This window comes from Lycium ferocissimum, chromosome 6, assembly GCF_029784015.1.
Source record: "Lycium ferocissimum isolate CSIRO_LF1 chromosome 6, AGI_CSIRO_Lferr_CH_V1, whole genome shotgun sequence".
Lineage (NCBI taxonomy): Eukaryota > Viridiplantae > Streptophyta > Magnoliopsida > Solanales > Solanaceae > Lycium > Lycium ferocissimum.
The window spans coordinates 1,344,566-1,368,402 of NC_081347.1; the positions used below are offsets into that span (position 1 = coordinate 1,344,566).

Below are 23,837 nucleotides of genomic sequence, written 5' to 3' on the forward strand. Positions count from 1 at the left end.
CGTTATAAGTTGGTTGAATCCCTGAAAACCCTATTTTGTATTCCATGGGGGCTTGTTCCATGTTTTTGACTAAAAATGATTATTTCATGAATATCCTACATTGCCTACAAGTTTTCATGCAACTATAGTATATAATTACTTTCATGCTATGATACAAGATACATAAATGCTAATATACAAGTTATTTCATGAAACCACGTTTACAAGTTATTTCCTACGATATCCATGTACAAGCAAATTATATTTATGAAAACCACAGCGGCGTTGTGTTGCCACTTATTTTACATGTTCATATTTTTGGGAGTCAGACACTACCGAGATGCTTCAAACAACCCGAAACTACGTAGCCACCGCAAGACGAGGATTGCTCCAATCTACGCTTGCAGACGATCTCTCATAATGACGGATCCTTTCATAATATTATTAAATCTCATGTCCCCGGCAAGGTGTACGAGTGTTTTATCAGAGGGACGCAAATACCGTACCATGTTGTCTGCTATATTTCGTTCTCCCTACTCACGATACTTTACACATGTTATATATGTATATGTACTCATGTTCATGATCATGTTTCACCTCGCTTGTTATGTTATTATCACGTCCCATGTTATTTCTTTTAGCATGACATACCAAGACATTCAACGTGCCGACTGCCCCCTTTATTGCCTTGGGCCTCGCATTTCACGACGCAGTACGGATTCTGACGACGCTTCTCGCCATTAGGATCCGCACGTACTGGGCCATTGCGAGCCCGATCTCATACGGGGTTTTAGGCATTGTCTTCTTTATTTAGTTTTAACAATACAAAAGGCCGAGCTTGTCAAAGAAGTATGTTACGTGTTTCGTAACTACGTGTTGGGAGGTTTAAGCAAACAAGACAAGGCCATTGTTAGACTTCGAGTTGGTGGTAGGTTTACTACCATTTATGATATTGTCCGCATTCATGACTTAATCAAGTACTTATGTTTAATATTATGACTTACTATGTTTTATAAAGGCTCATCAAGCACTTCACGTTATATTTCCGCTCATGTATGCCTCATGATGATTCACAGTTTCGTGGGTTCGCTCGTATCACACGCAGCCGGCACCGAGTGCCATGTTACGCCCAAGCTACGGTTCGGCATGACACTCCAATACATGCATTATATGAATTCGAACATCCTTGATAAAATTCGTAGCTCCGCCACTGTACATATATTGGATACGTGCATCCAAATTCGAACAACTTAGACATTACGGTCCTTCAAAATATCTATTTTTGCAAATAACGACAAAACATTTTGATTCTTTTCAAAACTGTCCCAAACTTTTCCAATCCCTTTGCACTTTGTCCAGTGGACAAAGCTGTTGGTTTCTCAGAAAACTAACAAATTTCCCACTTCTCAATTTTCTTTTCCTTACCGACCTTCAAAAAAAGGAAAAGTATTAATTCGATTTTTTTGTGAAGGAAAAAAGATCAAGAATGGCGATTTCTATTTCTTCTATGGGTTTTGGAACTTCAGTTTCTTCATATTCTTGTTTAAAAGTTAAGAGTTTTGAGAATCCATCATTTTTGTGCAATTCCAAGAGCCCATTTGGTTTAAATTCTTTATTTTCACTTAAGAATTCTTATGGATCTTCAAAGGGTTCCTTCTCAAGGTAATTTATAGTATAAAATTCTTGTTTTTATTGAAATTATCAGCTCAAAAAAATGAACTTTACCCCTCTCTTTATTTTTGTGTTTGTTTTTGGGTTTGTAGTTTAAATAAACTCTGTTAGTTTGGCATTAAAAGATTGGCAATTGGGGATAAGGAAGAAATAAGAGAATAGTAAATTATATTATAAAGTTCATGTCTTTATCTAAATTTTAGCTGAAAAATGAGCTTTACCCCTCTCTTTTTTTTTTTTGTAATTTTAAAGAAAATTTGTTAGCTTACTAATGAAAGATTCGAAATTGGGGAAAAGGAAGGAATAAGAGAATAGTATATCTTGATAATTTAACATGTATTTTATAATAAAATACTAAGAGGATGATTTAACATGTATTTTAATCAGTCTGTCTCCATTAATAATTTGGGGAGTGGGTATTTACTAGTAACAAAAACAATTGGTGTTTGGACCTTGCAAACATTACCACTAACTGACATTTACTTAATTTCTTTATGTGCATTTATGCCTTAAGTGTTAAATTGTTTATTAATATTGGAATGAAATGGACCCAAATATAGTAGAATGAATACAGTGGATTCATCTAGGCAGCCTAAGCTAATTTGGGTTGAGATATAGTCGATTGATTGATTGCTTTGCGGTTCATATCGTAGAGAATTTGCTGGTTGATTGATGTTTTAGTTGAACTTTATCAGAAAAGCAAAGTTGATTTGGTTAAGTTGTCTTTTGGTTGTTCGATTACATGCAGGAAATCATGCAGGGTTCGAGCAACGTTATTACAAGAGAATGAAGAAGAAGTGGTTGTGGAGAAATCTTTTGCACCTAAGAGTTTTCCTGGTAATGCGGGAGGGGAGAGTAATGGGGAGACACCCGATGATTCGTCCTCTAATGGTCTAGAAAAATGGGTTATAAAGGTTGAACAGTCTATCAATATCTTACTCACGGTAGGTATCGCATTTCCTGAAGTTAAATAGTGTCTTGTTTAGTTCTTTTCAACTCCGCAGCTTCCATATTCGTCGGAATTGTATGTCAACTAATGTCAATCAACTATGGCTCAACCGTAAAATTAGTAAGTCTTGGCTGTATGAACTCCTGTAACATGGTGCCAATAAGTTCTTTTTCTACTGTCCGCTACAAAACGGCCTACCCCATTTCTCCCTTGCCCTAAAAGCAGAAAATCCAACTAGAAACGATCACAGTTGATGGTAAATTTGCTCACTCACAGAGCAGTTTGGATTACTTTAGTTGCAAATTGAACAATGCATCGGTAATTGAGTGTACTGACATTTTGTGTGTTGTACATAGGAGTGGCAAATGGGATATGGGCGGTTTAACTAAAACTGTCCGCCCATATTTAACATGGATAAAAAATGGGTTAACCGACGGATAATATGGATATTCATATTATCTATGGTTTCAGGAATAGTCAGGTGAGAACACAAGCCAAAAGCCAAAAGCCAAAATAAGCCTAGACTCGTAAAGCAGGAATTCATGAAAAATAATAGCAAACAAATGGGTATTGATAATATGGATATCCATATTATCCATCTGGATGTCCGTTTTTAGTGGATAATATCCATATTTGATCCATTTTTAAATGGTCAGTTAACCAACACATATTGAATGGGTCGGATTGGATGGTTAATTGTTTTTTAAACCATTTTTCCAGCCCTAGTTGTACACAATTTATGGAATTGCTCTTTTATCATGCACAATGTGTGCAGGTTGAATAGGGTATTTTCTGAAATTGATTTGTAGTATCATGTGATACACTGATGTAAAGGTGTTTGACATAATTTTCTATTAGGAACATCTTTCATTGATAAGGTTTACTGCTGAGTGCTGAATATCCTTTCTACATTTCCATTTGGTCGGGAATATGTCTGATTCCAAAATTATGCTGATAATTTCAGGATTCGGTGATAAAGATTCTTGACACTTTGTACCATGACCGAAACTATGCGAGGTTTTATGTTCTGGAAACAATTGCAAGAGTTCCTTATTTTGGTAAATACTATTCTTTCAAGCTGCTGTTTGTTTTGTAGCACCTTTATCACTTCTCAAACATCTCCCTGTAAGATTAGAAAGGGATTTTTCTTTTGTTTTTTTGCTTACTTGTAACAACACTTCTTAGTGCTAGTTTTATATACAATTACATTATCTCAAAACAAATATATCACTATTTAAATTCTACTTGTATATTTAGTGCTTGGTCATTCTGCAAGAAGACCTGATAGTACTTTTCAAAAACAGATTATTGAAATGCTTCTTCTCCCTGTTGAAGGCCATAAATATCTTTGAGTGATATAACGGGACCTATAAACCCCCCTTTCTTCATTTATTATACTTCTGAAAGATATTATTGTTTATTTACTTTTTAACAAAAAATAAATATAAAGAAAAAAGAAAGATATTATGGTAATTACAATTCCTAACAATAACATGTGACATTCATCTGTTCATAACAGCATTTATATCGGTTCTTCACGCTTATGAGAGCTTTGGCTGGTGGAGAAGAGCAGATTATATAAAGGTGCATTTTGCTGAAAGCTGGAATGAGATGCACCATTTGCTCATTATGGAAGTAATTCTCTTCCTTCTAACTTCTCGATTTCCTTTCAATGAGATGAGCATCTGTTTTCCCTGTTAAGAGTGTGTGTGTGTGTGTGTTCCTTCTTAACTAGCCATAGTTCATTCAGAATAGGTTACAATATGAAGGGCTTGATGCTACGTTTCTCCATGTGCAAGTTTGAACTTTTTACTGGAAAAATGTATCAGCGCTTATTTACTGAAAGAATAAACTTTTTCTCCGATGGGATCTTCTACAAATTCTTGCATCAAAGTAATGAACCAATTGTAATTTCTAGAATTCAAATTGCGATATACTCCCTCCGGATCAAAAAGAGTGTCCGCTTAGCCATTTGCACATCCCTTAAGAAAATACTAACTCCTAGGGAAAAATAGATAATTTGACTAAACTGCCCCTCATTAAATAGGTATTGGGATTTGATCATAGAACACTTAATAGGGGCAAATCTGGAAAAACAAGGTTAATTCTTTCTTGATTTGATAAGTGGACACTCTTTTTGACCCAAGAAAAAAAGACCAAGTGGACCCTCTTTTTGATCCAGAGGGAGTAGTAAATACTAATATCTCTTTGTCTTGGTATTAATGGAAGTGTGGTTCAACTGCAGGAATTAGGGGGAAATGCTTGGTGGTTTGATCGATTCCTTGCGCAACATATAGCTATATTCTATTATTTCATGACAGTCTTTATGTATGCTTTGAGCCCAAGAATGGCATGTAAGTTGGAATATTAAGATCTCATTATTCAAGTCTCTCAAGCTTTTCTTTATCTCCTTTTTTTTTTTCATAGCTCTTTATTGTGTACAGAGTTTGGTTCTTTTTTTCCTTTTTGATACTTCGGGAAGTTGATTGTTAGTCCCTCCATTCATTATACTAAAAATAAATTTTCACTTTTACTTATCCACTTTAACATATTTTTTCCTGTTTTACCATTAGCATTAACTGCTCATTCTCCAAATTATTTCACAGAACTTTATAAATGCTAATAGTCATGGGTATTATGGTAAAATATGCACATTATTTATTATTTCTTTGAGGGGAGTGCAAAGCCGACTGTGGACAAGTAAAAGTGAACAGAGGGAGTATCTTATAGACAAGTTTTAAGAATGTACAAAGTTTCCGCTAGCTCTGACATAGTCTCATCTTTTGGGACACATTTAATCATTTTTCTGCAACTTAAGTGTGTTCTTTGGCTGAGTTTCTGTGGTTTTGGTATCTTTCACGGTTTATGGATGCAGTGTATCCGAGGGTTCTTATGAGTTTCATCTTTTCACTGTTATTGTTTTTAGAGGAAGCATTATAGTAGCCTTTTTTAGGTCTTAGTTCTTTACAGAATCGGAGGAGGAAGGAAATTTTGATATTTTTGCCGTTCTTTGCCTGGCTTTAAGTTCTCTGATTTGTTTACCTGAAAATGAAATTGGTGATTGGTCATGATTTCATGTTTGATAAGTCGTGAGTTTTTCATGTATGACCATTATCAAGGCAAATATCGATACTTGATTGGTGATCCTTCAATTCTTACAGATCATTTCTCTGAATGTGTGGAGAGCCATGCATACGAGACTTACGATAAATTCATCAAGGATCAAGGAGGTATTGTTTTATAAACAATTGAATATTTTAAACAGCAAAGTGGAATAGCCAGAATTGGAAGTCATAATTTCCTTTAATTTGTTTGGCCATTTCTCAAGGATAGCACAATATTTGGAGAGGATTTATATTTCTTGTCAATTCCTTATCTGGGATAGTTTCAAATGCTATTATATTCTTAACCTCAAAATGGTAGTAATATGCCCTCCTAATGCTTCTGCAGAGGAATTGAAGAAATTGCCTGCTCCAAAGATTGCCGTGAGCTACTACACGGGAGGTGACTTGTATTTGTTTGGTGAGTGTTACAGTGATAACTTAATACTTTTGTGACCAACTGTCCATCAATTTCAGTAATCTAAATCATTTTGTGATTGCATCAGATGAATTCCAAACTTCGCGAGAGCCTAATACTCGGAGACCAAAAATAGGTAATTAAAACGCACCTCAATATAGGTTTATTTGAAGGAAGCAAAGCGGTAATCGATTCAAACAAGTGAGTATAATTCTGATTGAAGTCGTGTTTCCTGTTTAGATAATTTGTACGACGTATTCATGAACATTAGAGATGACGAAGCTGAGCATTGTAAGACCATGAAAGCCTGTCAAACTCATGGGAGCCTTCGCTCTCCGCACACAAATCTATGCGATGAGTCTGAAGATGATCCAGGGTGTCCCGTGCCTCAGGCTGATTGTGTAGGTATCGTGGATTGTATAAAGAAATCTGTCGCTGATCCTTAAGTCAGCAGAAGGTAGTGAAAGAAAAATGAGAACCAACTATACTTGTATATACCAGTATAACCAAAATACAAAGTTATATCCATGTTGTATCTTTTTGTTTGAGATAGAGCATGTCAAAATGCCCAAAGATGGGCAAGCATTTGGTTGTTATCTCCTTTCAATAATATTAAGTACTAAATGTAATACATTTAGATTTGGGAAGTTCAAATTTTCAACAATTTAGTCGAGTTATCAAAGTTTCTACAATTTGGATGGAGTTATTCGATACCTGTGTTGGTGGGAGGTAGTAGATACTTTGTGGAATTAGTCGAGGGGAAATAGCAGTTTTTATTACACTAATTATAAAAAAAATAAAAATAAAAAAAAGGTTTCAATAATGTAGTCTTTACTTGGGATGTCAGCCACTAGATGATATGTACCCTGATCAAGTTCTTAGTAGTTTTCTTTTAGGTTGATTTGACAAGGATGATTTATAATACAAGAGCAGAATGCATCAACTCCATAAACTTGTTACACACACACACAGAGTACATATAGACACACACACACTGGTCGGTCGCCTTTAAGCCCCTGACAAGCTCAGCTATGGAGCTAGGCGTACACCATAAGAGGGGATGAAATTATGCTCCATGTTCCCCATTCACAGATAATAGAGAGATGAATTGATATAATTGTTGAATATGTAGAACTATAATTGCAGGAAAATTGGGTTTACATTAAATAAATTTAGATTCGGATGAATAATTGTAATCGTCGTAAGAGTATATGTAACCTGATCCTGCACTGCACAGATAAGAGTCAATTATGTGGATACAAACTATATATGGTGATGGTCTTACCGCTTTCTTTTCAATTAATTTACGAGCCGCTAACAGCAATGTTTCACAGATACAGACACATTAAAACAAAGTTTTCAAAAGTCTATTTTTTTTCTTCATGCAGCTTAATATATCTCTCGGAATAAATGTAGTTTAAACAAGTCAAGATTGGACCCTTTTGTACCCCTATTGCTGGATTCAATATCATAAAAGTGCTCTGAACTCCAGATTTTTAGGTCATGTGACAGACTGCATGCACCATTGATGAGTCAATTGTACTTTATGGTAGATCTTAAAGACACATCTGCATGTCATAAAAGTAAAGGCCTAAAAAAGTAGTTTGTCTTTTTCTCGTATACTTCCAAAAGTTTTTATAGGTATGGTACGTTGGATATACTGATCATATTCCGATTATTATTGCTTCTTCTGCTTTAATTTATGTGGTTTTGTTGTTTAAAATTTATTTAAGAAATGTTATTTAACATTTAATAATTCTCTAATATGAATGTCTAAGGTAACATGTTTAAAACCACAAATTTAAAAGACATTTTGATACATTCTACATGCTTTAATTTAAGGTTATAAAATCTAAAAGTCTTTTTTACCTTTAATTTTTTTGCAAGTCAAACTAAAATACATAGAAAAATGGAGGGAGTAGTTTTTAAATTTTCCGATATCCGATTTGAATTTTGATTAATTTGAATTTGCACGTAAGGTCTATTAAAGAGAAAATCACTTCATATTAATTTTATTATTTGAAATTTCAAATTTGATTCAGAGACCCTATGATAAAAGATATGTTCGTCGTGTCACAATCTGTTGACGGTTACTATATATAGTTCATGCGCCCTAACAATATGTTTGTTGGCCATGTTACACGACTCATAATATTTCTGTTTTTTATTCGTCCACGTTTATGACCTACCATGGTTCCAACAAGTGAACAGAAATCTGTCAATCGCTAATATCGTGGCTCAGTCACTAGCCAATGGTTTTAATTAGAAGATTGTGCATAGCTTTCAAAATTGTCTCTTTAGTTTTGTCAAAGTAAGAGTATGTCAAATTATAAGACCAACAATACCACGTGAGAATGTTGGGCGCCTAAAGTTTCATGTAAACGTAAATAAGATTAGAAACGATGGCATTCGAATTTCAATAGTGAATGAAGGTGTTAGAAGGAAGTTCATCTGAATATCTTTGTCTAAAACTCACATTATATATATCAGGTTAAATTTTTATTTTTATAAATAGATAATAGATAATGAATCTTCGTTGATGAAAAACCAAGAAGATGTAAACGTAAAATCACATGTAAAAATTATTGAATCTTGAAATTCATATATTTCTAACAAAAATTAAAGACACATTGAAAGAAAAAGATGAGATCCGAACGATACATATTAGATTGGTCTTCGTTCTGGTCACTTTAGTCATTTACCTCAGGTGTTATTCTTTGCATGAGTTTTTTAATCCTATATATGAAATTTATATTATTAATAAAGAATATAGAAAACTTTTAGTATCTTTATTGTTATTATTATTATTATTGAGCAGCATGGTTAGTGAGGATTTTACGGCTGAGGGCAACTTCTTGTATAATATGAATTTAGCTCCCCTCCATTACACTTTCTCTCCATTTTCTCAAGTGTATATTTAGATGATTGACACCTGTCTATTTTAAATTTTAAGGGCTTGGATTAAATTAACTTAAGCAAACATCTTAACCATAGCTAGTAAGATAAATTTTAGGAATGCACTCTTAACTTTGGTAAGAAAATTCCCAACTCCCTTATATTTTAGAAATTATTAGTTTTCATTTTATTTACTTATTATCAGTTCTTATATTTTATGTCGTTTTTTCGAATATAATATTATTTAATGAGAATGAACTATGCTGTCCAATATTAGCTAAACGTATTTTCTCTTCCCCTCCTCTATACAACCGATTTTGATTACTCTGCTTCATTTTGTTTTGCAAGGATGTAAGAAATAATACTTCATATTTTAGTTGAATGGGGCAGACGATTTTATACCACCTCAAAATTGTTAATTAGTACGAGTAGTTTTTTATTTACATTTTTTCAATTTTGTTTGCCTATGAAACATTTAAAATTAGTAAATGCTCCTCAAATAACTAGTTTTTAGTTTTAAATTACAGAGGTGGATTGCAAGAAAAATTGCTGGGAGATAATTGCATTTTTATGGTTAAAATGCAAAAAAGTACTATATAACTACTCTTTACGTACATAATAATCTCATTTATTGTGATGAATCATAAATATGGATGTAAGAATATATAAATTATAATGATATTAATGGGTTCCTAAATTTGTGGAAGTTGAGATTTGTATGGACGGTAATTTTCCAAAGTAAACCGTTAACTGCAGTTAATATATTTACTTAAGTTAAATTAATCCAAGCCTTTAAAATCTAAAATAGACAAGTGTCAATCATCTAAACATGCACTTGAAAAAATGGAGAGATAGTGTAATGGAGAGGAGCCAAATCCCTATAATACAGGAAACTTTTAATACTTTATTGTTATTATTACTATTATATTATTAGCTAGGTTAGCAGGCACTTTTTACAGGTATTCTTACAAAACAAACCAGAATGTCATGACAAGTAAGAAAGAAAAAAAAAAATAGATTTTGTTTTTCTTGTTCTCTTAGTTTAATTTATCTGTGTTTTTTTATTCTTACACGTTTTGCATAGGGATTAGGGATTAGGTCTTAAAAAACGAACTTGTATCGTGGATTAGTCAGAAGTCCCTTGTTTTAGAAAATTGAGTTACTCTCTTCCTGACCTAATTGTTTAAACTGAATAATCTGATCCTCTTCAATACATATGATTAAGATTTAAATTTTAAGTCGATGAAGGTACCATTATCACTACCTTTTTTATGAAACGGTTGAACATAGAAATTTTATCAATATTTTAAATCTGTATCATATATATTCTCAAATAATTAAAACAGTGGATTCGTCCACAAAGATGCGGGCGATCCATGAATGTTCAAGTCAACGAATGAAAGATATATGTTTTTCATGGTACACACATTAAAATTTTAAGTTATATTTGGCTAAATTCGTAGAATACAACTGGAATGCCATGATGACACGTGTCAACAAAATATGATTCAAATGCAAATCAGCGTTCAGAGCCTCCGGCAGAGGTTTAATGACACCGAAGGAACTAAAGGGCCCGGTTACTAGTAGAAATGAGATAGCACTGGTTGGTAGGCAACGGTCAACCGTTACAATCAGATCTTGCACCTTCCACGGGACATTAGGCCATTATTGTCCTCTTTATTGTTCATCATTACTAAGACATTAATTTGCATTACTAGCAAGGGCATAATTCATGGAATGTGTACCCCTTAGCCTAAGTATAAATAAGGCTTAGCATTTCATTATAAAGGACACATAAAATCCATGAGCTATACACGACATACATTTCACACTTGCATTGTTGTTAAATTTCTTTACTATTTTAATTCAGATCCAACAAGGACCAAATTAGTAGCTTGTCCTGAGCCACCAGTTCAAAACTAGATCAAGACTGAGGCTATTCTTAACTTTTACTTTGTTATATTTCGTTCTTATTGATTTTAATTACAAAATACATCGCTTTTCTGGTCACTTTATTCCATGTGTCCTTGACCACGTACACAAATTCAACTGAACCAATTTCCGGATAAACATAAGTATAGTTAATACAACCAAAAAATCACTAATTTTCGATGGATGTCTCATCAAATTTGGTCATTGATAAGGGATTTCCCAAATTCCGAAGGATTCCGTAAGAATAGTGATTTTCTCACTTTAATTTGTAGCTGCTAACAATGAGCGGTGCCAATAATTTTGACAAGAGATTCAAAAAACTGGTTCACACTAGAAATGTAAACATGCATTTCTCGTATGTTAAAAGTATTCAAAATTTTATACACGTTTAAAAAATTGTTTTCACTCCATTTAATTTAATCCTTTCCTTGCATGTGATTGCTAATATAAATTTATTGATTTAATTTAAATGTCGAATATGTTAGAGGATTTTAATTTATTTTTTATCTCTATTTTTTGGGTCAAGTTTTAACAACTTTCATTTAATGCACTTACGTGTAGTACTATCTTCGATCTTGATAATTGATGTGAGAGAGTTTTGGCAAGAGATACATTAAATTGTAATTTCCAACTCATGATAATCAACTTGTGGCCAACTTTTAGTATCATCATCCCCATGCATTTAATAACGAAATTACTTATTTGGATATATATGGCGTTTAACAATTAAAGAAAACTTTAATTAAAAACAAGCATAAAACTTTTTTTTTTTTTAAAATAGGTCCCATTTTACGTGAAAGTATGTGATCGGAAATAAAATTTGAGAAATTTAAACCTAGTTTTGACATGTAAGTCAAATATTATACTCTAATCAAACACGTATACTCGATTGACTTTCGAACGGACAAAAAATACACTCTCCCGCCTGCAATAAATAATTTTTAAGGTTTTAGCACACTCGTCAAGTAAACCACTTAATAACATTATCCTTGACTAAATTATCCCAATTTACTTATAGGAAAAAAAGTATTGAAAAAACTTACAAAATTTATTCAAATCAATTATAAATTAAAATAAAATATTGATAGCTTATCACTTAAATTTTACCAAATTTACAATTTTAGAGAATCACTTATTATAGTTCGGATAATGTATATGTAGTCATCACGGCTACAAACTTTTACACCATCAAATTACTTTTACTTGTTATAACATATTACAACACCAACAACAACTTTAATCCACAAGTGAGGTCTTTGACTGGGGCGAAGTTAGGTTAAAAATATAGATCACGCGAATCTCTGATCTTTCCGAAAAATAAAGTATTTTATATAACATAATTTCTAGAATATATCTAATATTATCGCCTGACACCATACTCCAAAAGAATTGACTGATGCACTTAATTGAATACTGAGTTATTTAGCTAAAGTATCATGTATCAATTTTGATAGCACTCTTTTTTTCAAAATTATAAATATGATAAGGCTTACCTATGATGCTATACCTAAAAAAAAAATTATATACATATATATATTGAAAATTTATGCTATTACTTAAACAACTTTTACGTAAAACTTAAGAAAACTGTTTTTCAGCTGCTTTTGATGGACTGTTCAAAAACTACACAATCCTATTTGACATGAAAATATATTATGAGGCGGTCGCAGTAACAAGTCTCCCCAGTTTTAAAAAACGCGGGTTCCCCGCCAACGTGGTCCGTTTATACCCTCACAAAAATACTCACTCACTCCTAACAGAAAACACACACACACATAGTAATCATCTCATTTCTTCATCTCTAAGAATATCTACCTACATATATATGCAGCAAGTTCTTACAAAAAAAAAAAAAAATTCATTTAACAGCTGCAACAATTTTGTACCTTTCAGATGTGCAAAAGTGTGGAAGTTTGTATATACTTTAAGTCCTGAGATTAAAATTTGACTTTAGGCCATTAATTTTATTGAGACGCCCTTGTTTCTACATAACCTGATCAATAATTGAATTGATCAGGCACTCCTACAACTGCGGAGGGATGGGAGGAGGAGAGCGTAATTCAATAGGAGCTTTAGTGCCGACGGTTAAATCGGAGCCGGTGAATGCCGGAGAAACTTCAGCTCCGGCAGCAGCCGCTCCGGCGGCGATGGCGGTGGCGGTGACGGTTGTTAAGGAGGAAGTGACGGCGGAGAAGGAAGTGGAACTGGAAGTGGATAAGGATATGTTGTGTCCAATATGTATGCAAATTATAAAGGATGCATTTCTAACAGCGTGTGGACATAGTTTTTGTTATATGTGTATTGTTACTCATCTTCAGAACAAAAGTGATTGTCCTTGTTGCTCTCATTACTTGACTACTAAGCACCTTTATCCTAATTTTCTTCTCAATAAGGTAAAATTTTACAGTTTTTTATCATGAATTTGGATGTTTGATTTTGAATTTTACTTATATATAGGTGTAATAATCACATTTGTCCTAATTTCCTTCTTAAAAAGGTAATTTACAGCTTTTTTCATGAATTTGGATGAATTTCACTTATATGTAGGTGTAATCATCACATTGTTTACTTGAATACAAATCACCTTTGTCCTAATTTACTTATCAATAAGGTAAAATTTTCCAGTTTTTTTTTTTTTTTTCATGAATTTGGATGTTCGATTTTGAAATCACTTATGTAGTAATCACTTATAAAGAAGATCAGATGAATCGGAATTTTAAGGTGAAATTATTTAGTTCTACGTAGAATTATCAATGTTTTTCTTTTAGCAATGTAGAACTACATGCCTTGGAGGAATCTGGTTTCGTCCTGCTGTGGTTATATTGCTGAAAAATGCTCAGGATTTGATGAATTCTTGGATTTCTACGAGCGATTCAAAAAGTACATATTGAACCAGCAAAGACAGTCTCTATGAATTGGAAAAAAACATGTATGAATATAGGTCTTTATGAGTAAGTACACCAGGAATTATCACGCTGGTTTCTTTATATCACGGCAGAATCTTAATGTTTAAGGTTTGCAGTAATTCTCAGGTCAGCTGAGATACAGGAGTTAATGATGTCTCAGACCTATTTTATATATTGCGTCAACGACAAATATTGGTTGGAATATTACTGCATTTATGTAGCAGGAAGAAAGTTCCCTTTTAATGGGATACTGGTGAAAGTTCCCTTTTAATGGGATACTGGTGAAGGAATATCGCTCTGTATGGATTTTTTTTGAATTTATTGTGTGGTATTTTAAAAATCTGCTTTAGAATGTACATGAAGATTTACTTGAATTGGAAATTGGTGGATATAAATGTAGCTTACATTACTCATGATTGATCTGTATCTCCCCTTTGTGAGTTTTTGTTGTAACGTTTTTCAAATTCATCATCACAACCCCCTAATGGGCTTATTTTGGAATGAAAACTTGATCGATAAACCTTGTTTAGTAGTTGCATTCCATTTATTTGTATTTTTTTCCTCTTTGCTTCTTTTCTTCTGTTTTATGATCTTCATTTTTTACCAGTCTATTGAATATGATGACATTCTAGAAGGTTATTTTCCACGTAAACCTAGTTGTGTTAAAGTTTTCTCCATTGTGTAGTTATTGATGAAGAGATCTGCTCGCCAAATCGCCAAAAGTGCTACACCTGTGGAACAACTTCGCCAGGCAATACAGCAGGTCAGATATGCATGAAAAGTTAAACAAGCTTTCTTTGTATCGTTGTCTATGTTACTTGGACTCTTCAAAAATGGACTCGGGTGTGTGTCGGATCCTCCAAAAGTAGTGCATTTTTGAAGGATACGACACGGGTGCCGCATCATTTTTGGAGAGTCCGAGCAACATAGATCGTTGTAGATAAACTAGTGAATGTTCTTTGTCTGGATAATGATGCATCTAAGTTTTGCTGAGGTACCGGTGTATGATGCTACATTTTGTAGGCTGATGTTAGTGATATGGCATGATATGACTTATGAGGGTATGAATGGAAAGGAAGAGAAGCTAATGAGTAGTCTTCCCCAGGTGTTAGTTTAGGCCACTAGTTTATATGTCTTGTTCTTATTGGTTTGTTGCTCGGATCTCCAAAAATGTTGGCGCACTCGTGTCTGATCCTCCAAAAATGCACTGCTTTTGGAGGATCTGACACGCCCTTCAGGATTTTTGAAGAGTTGTAACAACTTATTTTTTCGTTGGAGGGAAGTGTAAAATTCACTCTTAACCTTTTGAAGTACTTTATATATAAAAAATAATTGTTCATCCTAAGTCGGATTTAGATCAGGTGCAAAATGGTTGGAAGGAGAGTATCTTGCGCTTTTACTTGCATGTGGAAAAGGGAGACAGCATCCTCACTACTTCTCTTTCATTGTCCAAGCACACTATAGTTTTGACTCTCTGAGGGAAAGATATTATAAAGCCATAACTTGTGAGAAACTGAAAAGAAGGAAATTGAATATCCGAGCAAGTTATGTCTTGAAAAGGAAATACAAACCTGCAAGTATTTGCAAAAATGTTGTAAAAATACAAGGGCTGGTACTTTCTGTAGGAGATCTGTAAGTGTCCATTCAACTTAGCTTTAGTGGAGAGCATTGCTAACTTTGCATTTCAGCTGCTCTTTTAGTCAGGTTGTTTGATTATTTTCTTGCAACTGCCATTTTACTCTGAGATGATTTTGCCTTTTAACTCTCTCTGTCATTGTGTCCGGGTTATTTCTATTTATCTGTTCAGGATTCTAATTTGATTCTTAGGCAGGGATGCGAGGTGTCCGTTAAAGAGCTGGATAGTCTATTATCACTTCTTATGGACAAGAAAAGAAAAATGGAACAAGAAGAAGCTGAAACAAATCTTCAGATTCTGCTTGAGTTTCTCCAGTGTTTAAGGAAGCAAAAAGTTGAAGAGCTTAATGAGGTTTTGTCTTGAACTTCTACTGACTTTACATATAGTCACTTTTAGTTTGAATTTATCTGTTGTTACTTGGAAACTTACTATATTTTCTTTTCTATTTAATTCACATCCCTCCAAGAGGTAGGGGATTTGCTTTTCTTGTACGATATCTTTGCATGCTAACTAGAGAAAGCATGTTCAAAAGAATATAATAGCGGGAAAAGGAACATCGCGTTGGTAGATAGATAACTGGAGCTTGCCTTTTACGCTGACATATTTTTGCAATATAAATTGTCAAACCGGTTCAGGAAAAGCTCTAACATCTTCTGCCTCCTATAACTTACTAAGAAAGGGAGATTAAATTCATGTCTAAGAATTTTCCTTGTGTACGTGCTTTTTTCATTTATTATCCATCTAAGGGTTTGTAATTATGTGCTTTTACAACTCTGTCATTTTTGTTAAATTTGTAAAAACTGTAGGCTCCTTAGAAACTGGCAATTTTATAGACAACCTTAATCTCATGTCTCTCTGCTGATTAAGATTCAAGCAGATTATTGATTGTATCCTGCACTTTCTTCTAGATCCAAAATGATCTCCAGTACATTAAAGAAGACATAAATGCTGTGGAGAAGCGTAGAATAGAGTTATATAGGGCAAGGGGTAGATATTCAGCAAAAATGAGAATGCTAGTCGATGATTCTTCTGCAATGACAGCCAGGCCTTCATTGAGAGATAAGGGAGGTGGTGCAATTGTTTCTAGTTCTCTCAATTCACAAGAACAAGGTCGTGTTGGCACTCCACGGAGGAACACCGATGCAAGAGCTCCCGGGAATTCTCAACTTGTGCAATGGAAGAATGACCACCACGGTGGATCAGATTCACAGGATCCTAATCAACCTGGAAAGTCAATAACAAGGAAAAGACGCGTTCATGCACAGGTTAATTCTGTAATTTATCATTGTGCTTGTTGATGTTTGTTCAAATATTGTTGGCTTTGTTTCCCTTTTAATATGTTCAATTGTCTACAGTTCAATGAGCTTCAAGACTGTTACCTACAAAAGAGGCGCTATTGGGCAAGACAGTCACAGAAACAGGGAGAAAGGGTAGCAAATCTCATGAATAGAGAAGGTTATTCTGCGGGACTTGAGGATTTTCAATCTGTTCTGTCTACCTTTACGCGATACAGGTCCGTCAGTTCATCTAATAATAGTAGTACTAGTGCAAATTTTCCTAAATATTTGGGCTTACGGTTTTTTCTTTCTACTGTGTTGAAATAGTCGGCTGCGAGTTGTTGCTGAACTCAGGCATGCTGACCTTTTCCACTCGGTCAATATTGTTTCAAGGTAAGATGTTCATTGCATTTAGAATAAAATCAAACAATAACTTTTTCTTCAGTTGTCCTTTTTTCGAAACTAGAACTAGAGATAATTGGTTATTGAGAAACAGGCTACTTTGATTAGTAGTTATTGCCTGGATACATTATAGCAATTCCCTTTATTGAAGTATAAACCATTTGGTAGTAAGAAGGTTTTATTTGCTCTTAATATTTAGATCTAGTGGATGAACCCAGTCTTTTTTTTTTTTTTTTTTTTTGGCAAGAACTTCTCTCTCTCCCCCGCTGCAACTAAATTTCCTCTTCTTGACAGTATTGAATTTGACCGAGATGATGAATTGTTTGCTACTGCTGGGGTATCGCGAAGAATTAAGGTCTTCGAGTTTTCATCAGTAAGTTCATGCTTCATGTGAAGCTTCTTTATTTCTGCTAATCGTCCCACAAAGATTTTTTTTGCTAATGTTTAATGATTGTTCTGTTAATTAAACTTAACTTCTAGCCCCTTTGTCTTCTCAGATAGTATATCGAGATATGTTGGGAGAAATCAGTGAGCATCTGAGTTGAATTGAGATTATCATTGTTCCTAGTTAAATATTCCAATTAGTTGGCTAGATGTGAGATTCTTATAAAGTCTGCTTTTCGTGGGCTGTATTATATTTGTTTTTTAAAAAGATACAAGCCAATCATTGTATGTTCTCTCTATCAGGTGGTAAACGAAACAGCAGAAGCGCAATGTCCTGTTGTTGAAATGTCTACCCGATCCAAACTAAGTTGTTTGAGTTGGAACAAGTACACTAAAAACCACTTAGCAAGCAGTGACTATGAGGGCATAGTAACGGTTTGGGATGTTACGACTCGTCAGGTAGTGTCGTCTTCCAGGTGTTTATTTTGTTCTTATATCTAGATCATGAAAAACACCTTCATATGGACCTGCAGTTATATCTGATGCGATAAGATTAACACTTTCTTTTTTCAGAGTGTGATGGAATATGAAGAGCATGAAAAACGAGCATGGAGTATTGACTTTTGTCGTACTGAACCTTCTATGCTTGTCTCTGGTAGTGATGATTGCAAGGTAAATAGAACTTCCGGATATGAATTTTTCTTATTGATGTTTCCCAATTTGGTTTTTGGAGAGACAAACATAGTGTTTCTGGAAGTAGGCAAATTTGATAAATAGTTACCTCCAATTGTGGTTCATTTTGATTCATAAGTAGTTACATATGAATAGAGTACTTATTAGGTTTTGTACTGTAGTAGCCCATAATTCTCAAATGTGAGGTGTGTGCTGGCTGCTGTGGTTTGTGCCCCGTGTGGTCCAACAATGAATTTGAAGTCTGCCAAACCGAAGGAACAAACTTGTTTTGGCGAGTTATTATACTTGAAAATTTTGGAATGCGCTAATTAATTTCTCAACAGGTCAAAATTTGGTGCACGAAGCAGGAAGCCAGCGTTATTACCATTGACATGAAAGCTAACATTTGCTCGGTGATGTATAATCCGGGATCCAGCGCTCATGTAGCTGTAAGATTTCATTTCCTCTTTACTTATCCTCCTAAAAAGCTGGTTTTTGTTTCATCTTTCCATCAATGCATTTACTTGTAGTATTTCATGTTAAAGGTTAACTTTTTAAACTACCAATGTCTTGCAGGTGGGTTCTGCAGATCATCACATTCACTATTATGACTTGAGAAATATTAGCCAGCCACTGCACATTTTCAGTGGGCACCGTAAAGCTGTTTCATATGTAAAATTTTTATCCAACTATGAGCTAGCTTCTGCATCAACTGATAGTACATTGCGTTTGTGGGATGTCAAGGAGAACGTTCCTGTAAGTAGTCATGCGCTCATCATTTTCTAGATCTGACTCCTGTTGAAACTAATCACTTATTTCTCGGTCTAAGAGATATTTCCTATCTAAACCTGTGAAAATCAATTCAATACTGACCAGCATTTTCCTTGTTCTGTGTTTAATTTCAGCTCCGTACTTTTAAAGGACATACGAATGAGAAGAACTTTGTAGGTCTTACAGTAAACAGCGAATACCTTGCATGTGGTAGTGAGACAAATGAAGTGTTTGTCTATCACAAGGTATATTTCTGAAACCAGTTGATAAGAAGGCTCATTATGCAGATACAATGAGCTACTTAACATCGTTTCCCGGTGCTTAATCTCTTTCCGGGATACATGTGCAGGCAATTTCTAAGCCAGCAGCTCGCCACAGATTTGTTTCTGACGATCAGAACGATCCAGATGGGGACATGGGATCATTTTTCATCAGTGCTGTTTGTTGGAAACGTGACAGCCCAGCGATTCTAACAGCAAACAGTCAAGGGACAATAAAAGCACTCGTTCTCGCTGCTTGATCGTAACATTTGAATGATCAAACAATTCAAATGATCGATAACATCTGAATGATCGTTAACATTTGACTGACGAAGAGGCTTGTTGAAAAGGAAAAGAGGTACAAGTTCTCCACAACAATTCTCCATTGTACATGAATAACCAGATTATTAGGCTAACGTTGGTTTCCGATTTTGGTGGTTCCTTATACCAAGTCTGTTTGATGGGAAGGCAGATGTAGCTTTTGATGGGTGATTACATAGTAGTCGCATAATTCTTATAGTTTAGTGTGTATCTCTTCTTTTCTGGGGTTGAGTTTAAAGAAAGTCCCGGATTCTGGAGTTGCATTTATATAGTATATAGAAATGAGGATAGCAGGGTGAAAATTGTAGTGAAAACATGAATTACCTGTTTGTGCAAGAACTATTTTGCCATCTGACTCTAGTATGTAAACATTATTTTCACACTTTTAATTCTTGTCAATTACCCAAGGTCTTAATTAGTCTCCATTTCCTCCTCCACTCACATGGTACTAAATTCATACAGACTATTCAAGATACATCGATAGAACCTCAAACTTAGTCTATAAATTTCATTTGTACATTCAAACTATGAAACAAGAGAACCTAAACACATGATAAACTTTTTTTATTAAACACTTCCTAGCTTAGATTTTAGGAAAGCTTCTTCGTGTATTCTCAAGAACCCATTACATAAATAATTTAACCACAGAGGGGGTTCAACATGACACCTCCTTGCCTGAGGTTTTACTATTTATCAAGGCTAATGCATATGATTAAAGGTGACATATTTTAAGTGGTTAACTTATATATGTACTGGGCGCTTGAGAAACTTTTCCAGAATTTGAGTCGGAAGTGTGTAATAAAAATACTTTATCAATGTGTTCACGTACTCAATGAACAAGTCGTAGTTGGAGTGTCGTAATGAAATTTACTGACAAGTTTAAGAGGTTATTGATGTATTCCGCCTTTTTTGTGTGATATTTTCGATACAAGAATCATCATGAATTGATAAGTTTTACGCAGGCTGTCAGCCTACTGCAATCCTTCTCTTTTATCCGGGCCTGAACCCGGCAACATGAGCAGGGCTCACACAGGCGGAGCTTATTATTTTTTAGAATAATAGTAGTGCCTGAATCTTCCTAGCATGAGGCATCAATATCACCACTGGAAGATAAAGAGTAGTCAAAATTGCATGACAGTAAAGTATATCCAAGTATCGAACCTTTGATTCCTTCTCTATCCTATCGCACTAGAGCCAGTCCTTTTCTACTTTTATTTTTGTCGTTTAAATTCTTTTTTATCTTTCTTTTGTATACTTGTTCAAAAAATATTTCTAAGCACCCCAAAAGAGGAACCACGTCTCCTGCCGGCACCATAAGAGAATGAGGGGGCTAAAATACTTGGTTGGGCAGGCAAACGCCACTTGGCTAGCGTCTAGACGTGCCAGAGGAGTTTCGATTGACTGTTCGTTGTTCTTTGACAATCTTAACAAGTCGCTTGAAGGTCAGTCCTTGACTTTGCCTTGTGCTATCTTTCCTCAATTTTCCTACCCAATACCCAATAGGTCAAGAAGGTTGCAATCAATTGCTTTTTTCGTTATAAATCGGTGTAATTTTGAAATTCCAAAGTAGCCTTTGTTTATATAGGCGCAATTTGACTCGATAGCTCGTGTATAGAGTTGAAATTTGACCTAACACCTACCATAGGCTAATGAGTCATTAGCCATTAAGCGTCTCCACGTGTCAGAAAAGCTTCGAGACGCTTTTTTCTTTGCTCTTTGACAATTTGGATAACTCACTTGAAGTTTTGTCTTTTGCTTTATCCCATGCTATCTCGCTCCCATTGTCCCCACCCATTAGTCAATAGGTCGAAAGATTATATTTAATTGCCCTTTTCATTTAAGTCGGTGAATTTTGATATTTAAACATGACTTCCGTTCATAGAGGTACGATTTGACTTGATCGCTTGTGTATAGAGTTGAAGTTTGATCAGATACCTGCCATGGCTAGCGAGTCATTTGGCGTTTTACACATGCCAGAGGCGTTTCGAGACACTTTTTCCTTTGCTTTTTGACAATTTTAATAAGTCACTCAAAATTTGTCCATTGCTTTGTCTTATGTTGTCTTTCTCCCCTTGTCCCCATTCAATAATCAATAGGGCGAAGGTATAAGCCGGTGAATTTTAAAATTTAAAGTAACCTTCTTTTATAGAGGTACAATATAACTTGACAACTCGTGTATAGAATTGAAATTTGACCTGATACCCATTACCCACCATGGCTAATGAGTCATACATGACTCAATTTATTACCCAAAATATGCTATGATAAATATTTCAAAAACACCTATCAATGAATGCCAATGGCTTCTAAGTTGGTTACAATACGTAATAAATTTGGTTGAGTACACTATTTTAGAATTCCTTTCCGAAGCTTTTGTTTCTTGGCCCATCTTAAAGTAGTAGTGCCCACAATTTTTTTTTTCATTTAATCTCTAACCACAAAAACAGTAAACTTTAACCGTCCAAAAAGGACTTAACAAATATGGACATCTTATCGCATACCTCATTCCCACTTGTTTTCTCTTACTCATCTCTTCCAACTGAAGGTAAATGTTATATTCTATTTTGATACATAAGCACTAGGCCTTATATTTTTGTTAAAATTAAAATATGAAATTAAATACATAGTTAAATATTAAGATTTAGACGTTTAAATCTTAATACACATATGCATCGCTAAAATGATGTATTAAGAGAGGAATACTAAACAATTAAAATTATGTTTTTTCAATATCTGAATACATAGAACTTGTCTTTATTCAAAGATAAATAAATATTAAATTCATATAAGATACTGATTGATCTAATACTGTGTCAAAATAAATATTGTTAAAATATGTATGGTGGTTGGTAGTGGCATGGCTAACAATGATAGTTGTGATTGAACAGTGGCTAGTGATGTACAATAGTGATTAACTATGGTGGTTGATGGGAGCAGTTGATGGTGACAACTGATAATTAAGGTGATAGAGGGGTGTCAATGGTACAGTTCGGTAAATTTTCGACAATTTTTTTGAAGACATCATCTTTCAGTCGCACTGGTATTAGAATGTTTGATTTGCTATATTAAATAATCTTTCCTTCGTCTCAATTTTATGCGACATTCTTTCCTTTTTAATAAGTCGTATAAAAAATGACACATTTCTGTATTTAATAACAATTTAAATTTTAAAGTGCTCATTTGTGGTACTCTATTCATGTATCCATGTATAACTTATACATGAATTAGTTATTCCATGTTGTTGGTGGAATTAAAAAAAAATACACCAATTAATGTATTAAGTTAATGATTCAAATTACAACAAATATTGAATAGACTTATACCAAACTACTCCCTCTGTCTTAATTTATGGTGCCCTCTTTTTTTTTTTAGTATCCGCAAAGAGTGTTACAATTTGCTTTATGAGATGATTTATAACTATACAAATATTTAAGGCTTATTTTGGACCACAAATTTTAAAATTCATCATTTTTTTTTTCTGAAACTCTGTATCTAATCAAATGGTGCTACATAAATTGAGACGAAGTTAGTATACTCCCTCCGGTTCAACAAGAGTTTTCACTTAGTAATTTACACACCCCTTAAGAAAATACTAACTCCTAGAACAAAAGATAAGTTAACTAAACTACCCATAGTTAAATAAGTATTGAGATTTGATCATCTAACACTTCATAAAGGAAATATGAAAAAATAAGGTTAATTCTTTGTTGATTTGGTAAGTGAACGTTCTTTTTGAATTAAAAAAAAGGCTAAGTGAACACTCTTTTTTAGCCGAAGGGAATATATCATACTTCCTCTGTCCCAATTTATGTAATACTGTTTGGATTTCGAGAGTCAAATTTTTTGTTTTGACCATGTATTCGGATGAACAATCTTTAAATTTTTTGAAAAATAATTTACATATTTAGAAACTATGTAAAAAGTATTATAAGTAACAATAATTAATAATTTAAAATATTTAAAAGACATAGGAATAAATTGCAGTCAAAGATTTTTTTATTTAATTCTCAGAATTTGAACTATATCGCATAAATTAAGATAAAAAGGGTAATTATTTTTTCTTATGCATCGTACCAAACGACCCCTAATTATTCTCCCCTAGAAATCCTTTCTTATTCCAGTCATCTAAACCTACACCGAAGAAACGGGCAGCGCAGTTTAGCAGCCGGCCCTAACCTTTATAAAAGCAGAAGATCCCAAAAGATACCAAAAAGATTCCAACGATTCAAACCAATTCAGAACACTCTCCTATAGATTTTCAAT

At 34.1% G+C, this 23,837-nt stretch overlaps 2 protein-coding genes across 4 annotated transcripts; both read left to right on the forward strand.

The window, feature by feature from the left end:
- Positions 1-1,311: 1,311 nt before the first annotated feature.
- On the forward strand, positions 1,312-6,765 carry LOC132058826 (ubiquinol oxidase 4, chloroplastic/chromoplastic). 2 transcript variants are annotated; one of them, XM_059451193.1, is made up of 9 exons: positions 1,312-1,641; positions 2,411-2,594; positions 3,564-3,657; positions 4,119-4,234; positions 4,845-4,953; positions 5,761-5,829; positions 6,050-6,121; positions 6,207-6,254; positions 6,359-6,765. In XM_059451193.1, the coding sequence occupies exons 1-9, from the start codon at positions 1,466-1,468 to the stop codon at positions 6,562-6,564; spliced, it is 1,074 nt and encodes a 357-aa protein (XP_059307176.1). In that variant the 5' UTR covers positions 1,312-1,465; the 3' UTR covers positions 6,565-6,765. The 2 variants fall into 2 exon arrangements, with proteins under 2 accessions (XP_059307176.1, XP_059307175.1); XM_059451192.1 differs by having other exon boundaries at positions 1,314-1,641; positions 2,399-2,594.
- A 5,845-nt stretch (positions 6,766-12,610) lies between these two features.
- LOC132058827 (E3 ubiquitin-protein ligase COP1-like) lies at positions 12,611-19,992 on the forward strand. 2 transcript variants are annotated; one of them, XM_059451196.1, is made up of 13 exons: positions 12,611-13,338; positions 14,537-14,614; positions 15,683-15,838; positions 16,396-16,752; positions 16,843-17,000; positions 17,092-17,157; positions 17,461-17,539; positions 17,854-18,009; positions 18,124-18,222; positions 18,567-18,671; positions 18,799-18,978; positions 19,128-19,238; positions 19,343-19,992. In XM_059451196.1, exons 1-13 carry the CDS (start codon positions 12,985-12,987, stop codon positions 19,511-19,513), a joined length of 2,070 nt encoding a protein of 689 aa, XP_059307179.1. In that variant the 5' UTR covers positions 12,611-12,984; the 3' UTR covers positions 19,514-19,992. The 2 variants fall into 2 exon arrangements, with proteins under 2 accessions (XP_059307179.1, XP_059307180.1); XM_059451197.1 differs by having other exon boundaries at positions 13,277-13,338; positions 15,679-15,838.
- The last annotated feature ends 3,845 nt before the right edge of the window (positions 19,993-23,837 follow it).

What these genes read in the sequence shown, in the direction of transcription:
- LOC132058827 (XM_059451196.1), top strand. Translation starts at nt 12,985, where the DNA reads ATGGGAGGAGGAGAGCGTAATTCAATAGGAGCTTTAGTGCCGACGGTT. An exon ending in GATCCAGCGCTCATGTAGCT is followed by an intron (nt 18,672 to 18,798) that starts GTAAGATTTCAT and finishes AATGTCTTGCAG; the next exon opens with GTGGGTTCTGCAGATCATCA. An exon ending in AAGTGTTTGTCTATCACAAG is followed by an intron (nt 19,239 to 19,342) that starts GTATATTTCTGA and finishes ATACATGTGCAG; the next exon opens with GCAATTTCTAAGCCAGCAGC.
- LOC132058826 (XM_059451192.1), top strand. Translation starts at nt 1,466, where the DNA reads ATGGCGATTTCTATTTCTTCTATGGGTTTTGGAACTTCAGTTTCTTCA. An exon ending in TGCAAGAGTTCCTTATTTTG is followed by an intron (nt 3,658 to 4,118) that starts GTAAATACTATT and finishes TGTTCATAACAG; the next exon opens with CATTTATATCGGTTCTTCAC. An exon ending in TTTGAGCCCAAGAATGGCAT is followed by an intron (nt 4,954 to 5,760) that starts GTAAGTTGGAAT and finishes CAATTCTTACAG; the next exon opens with ATCATTTCTCTGAATGTGTG.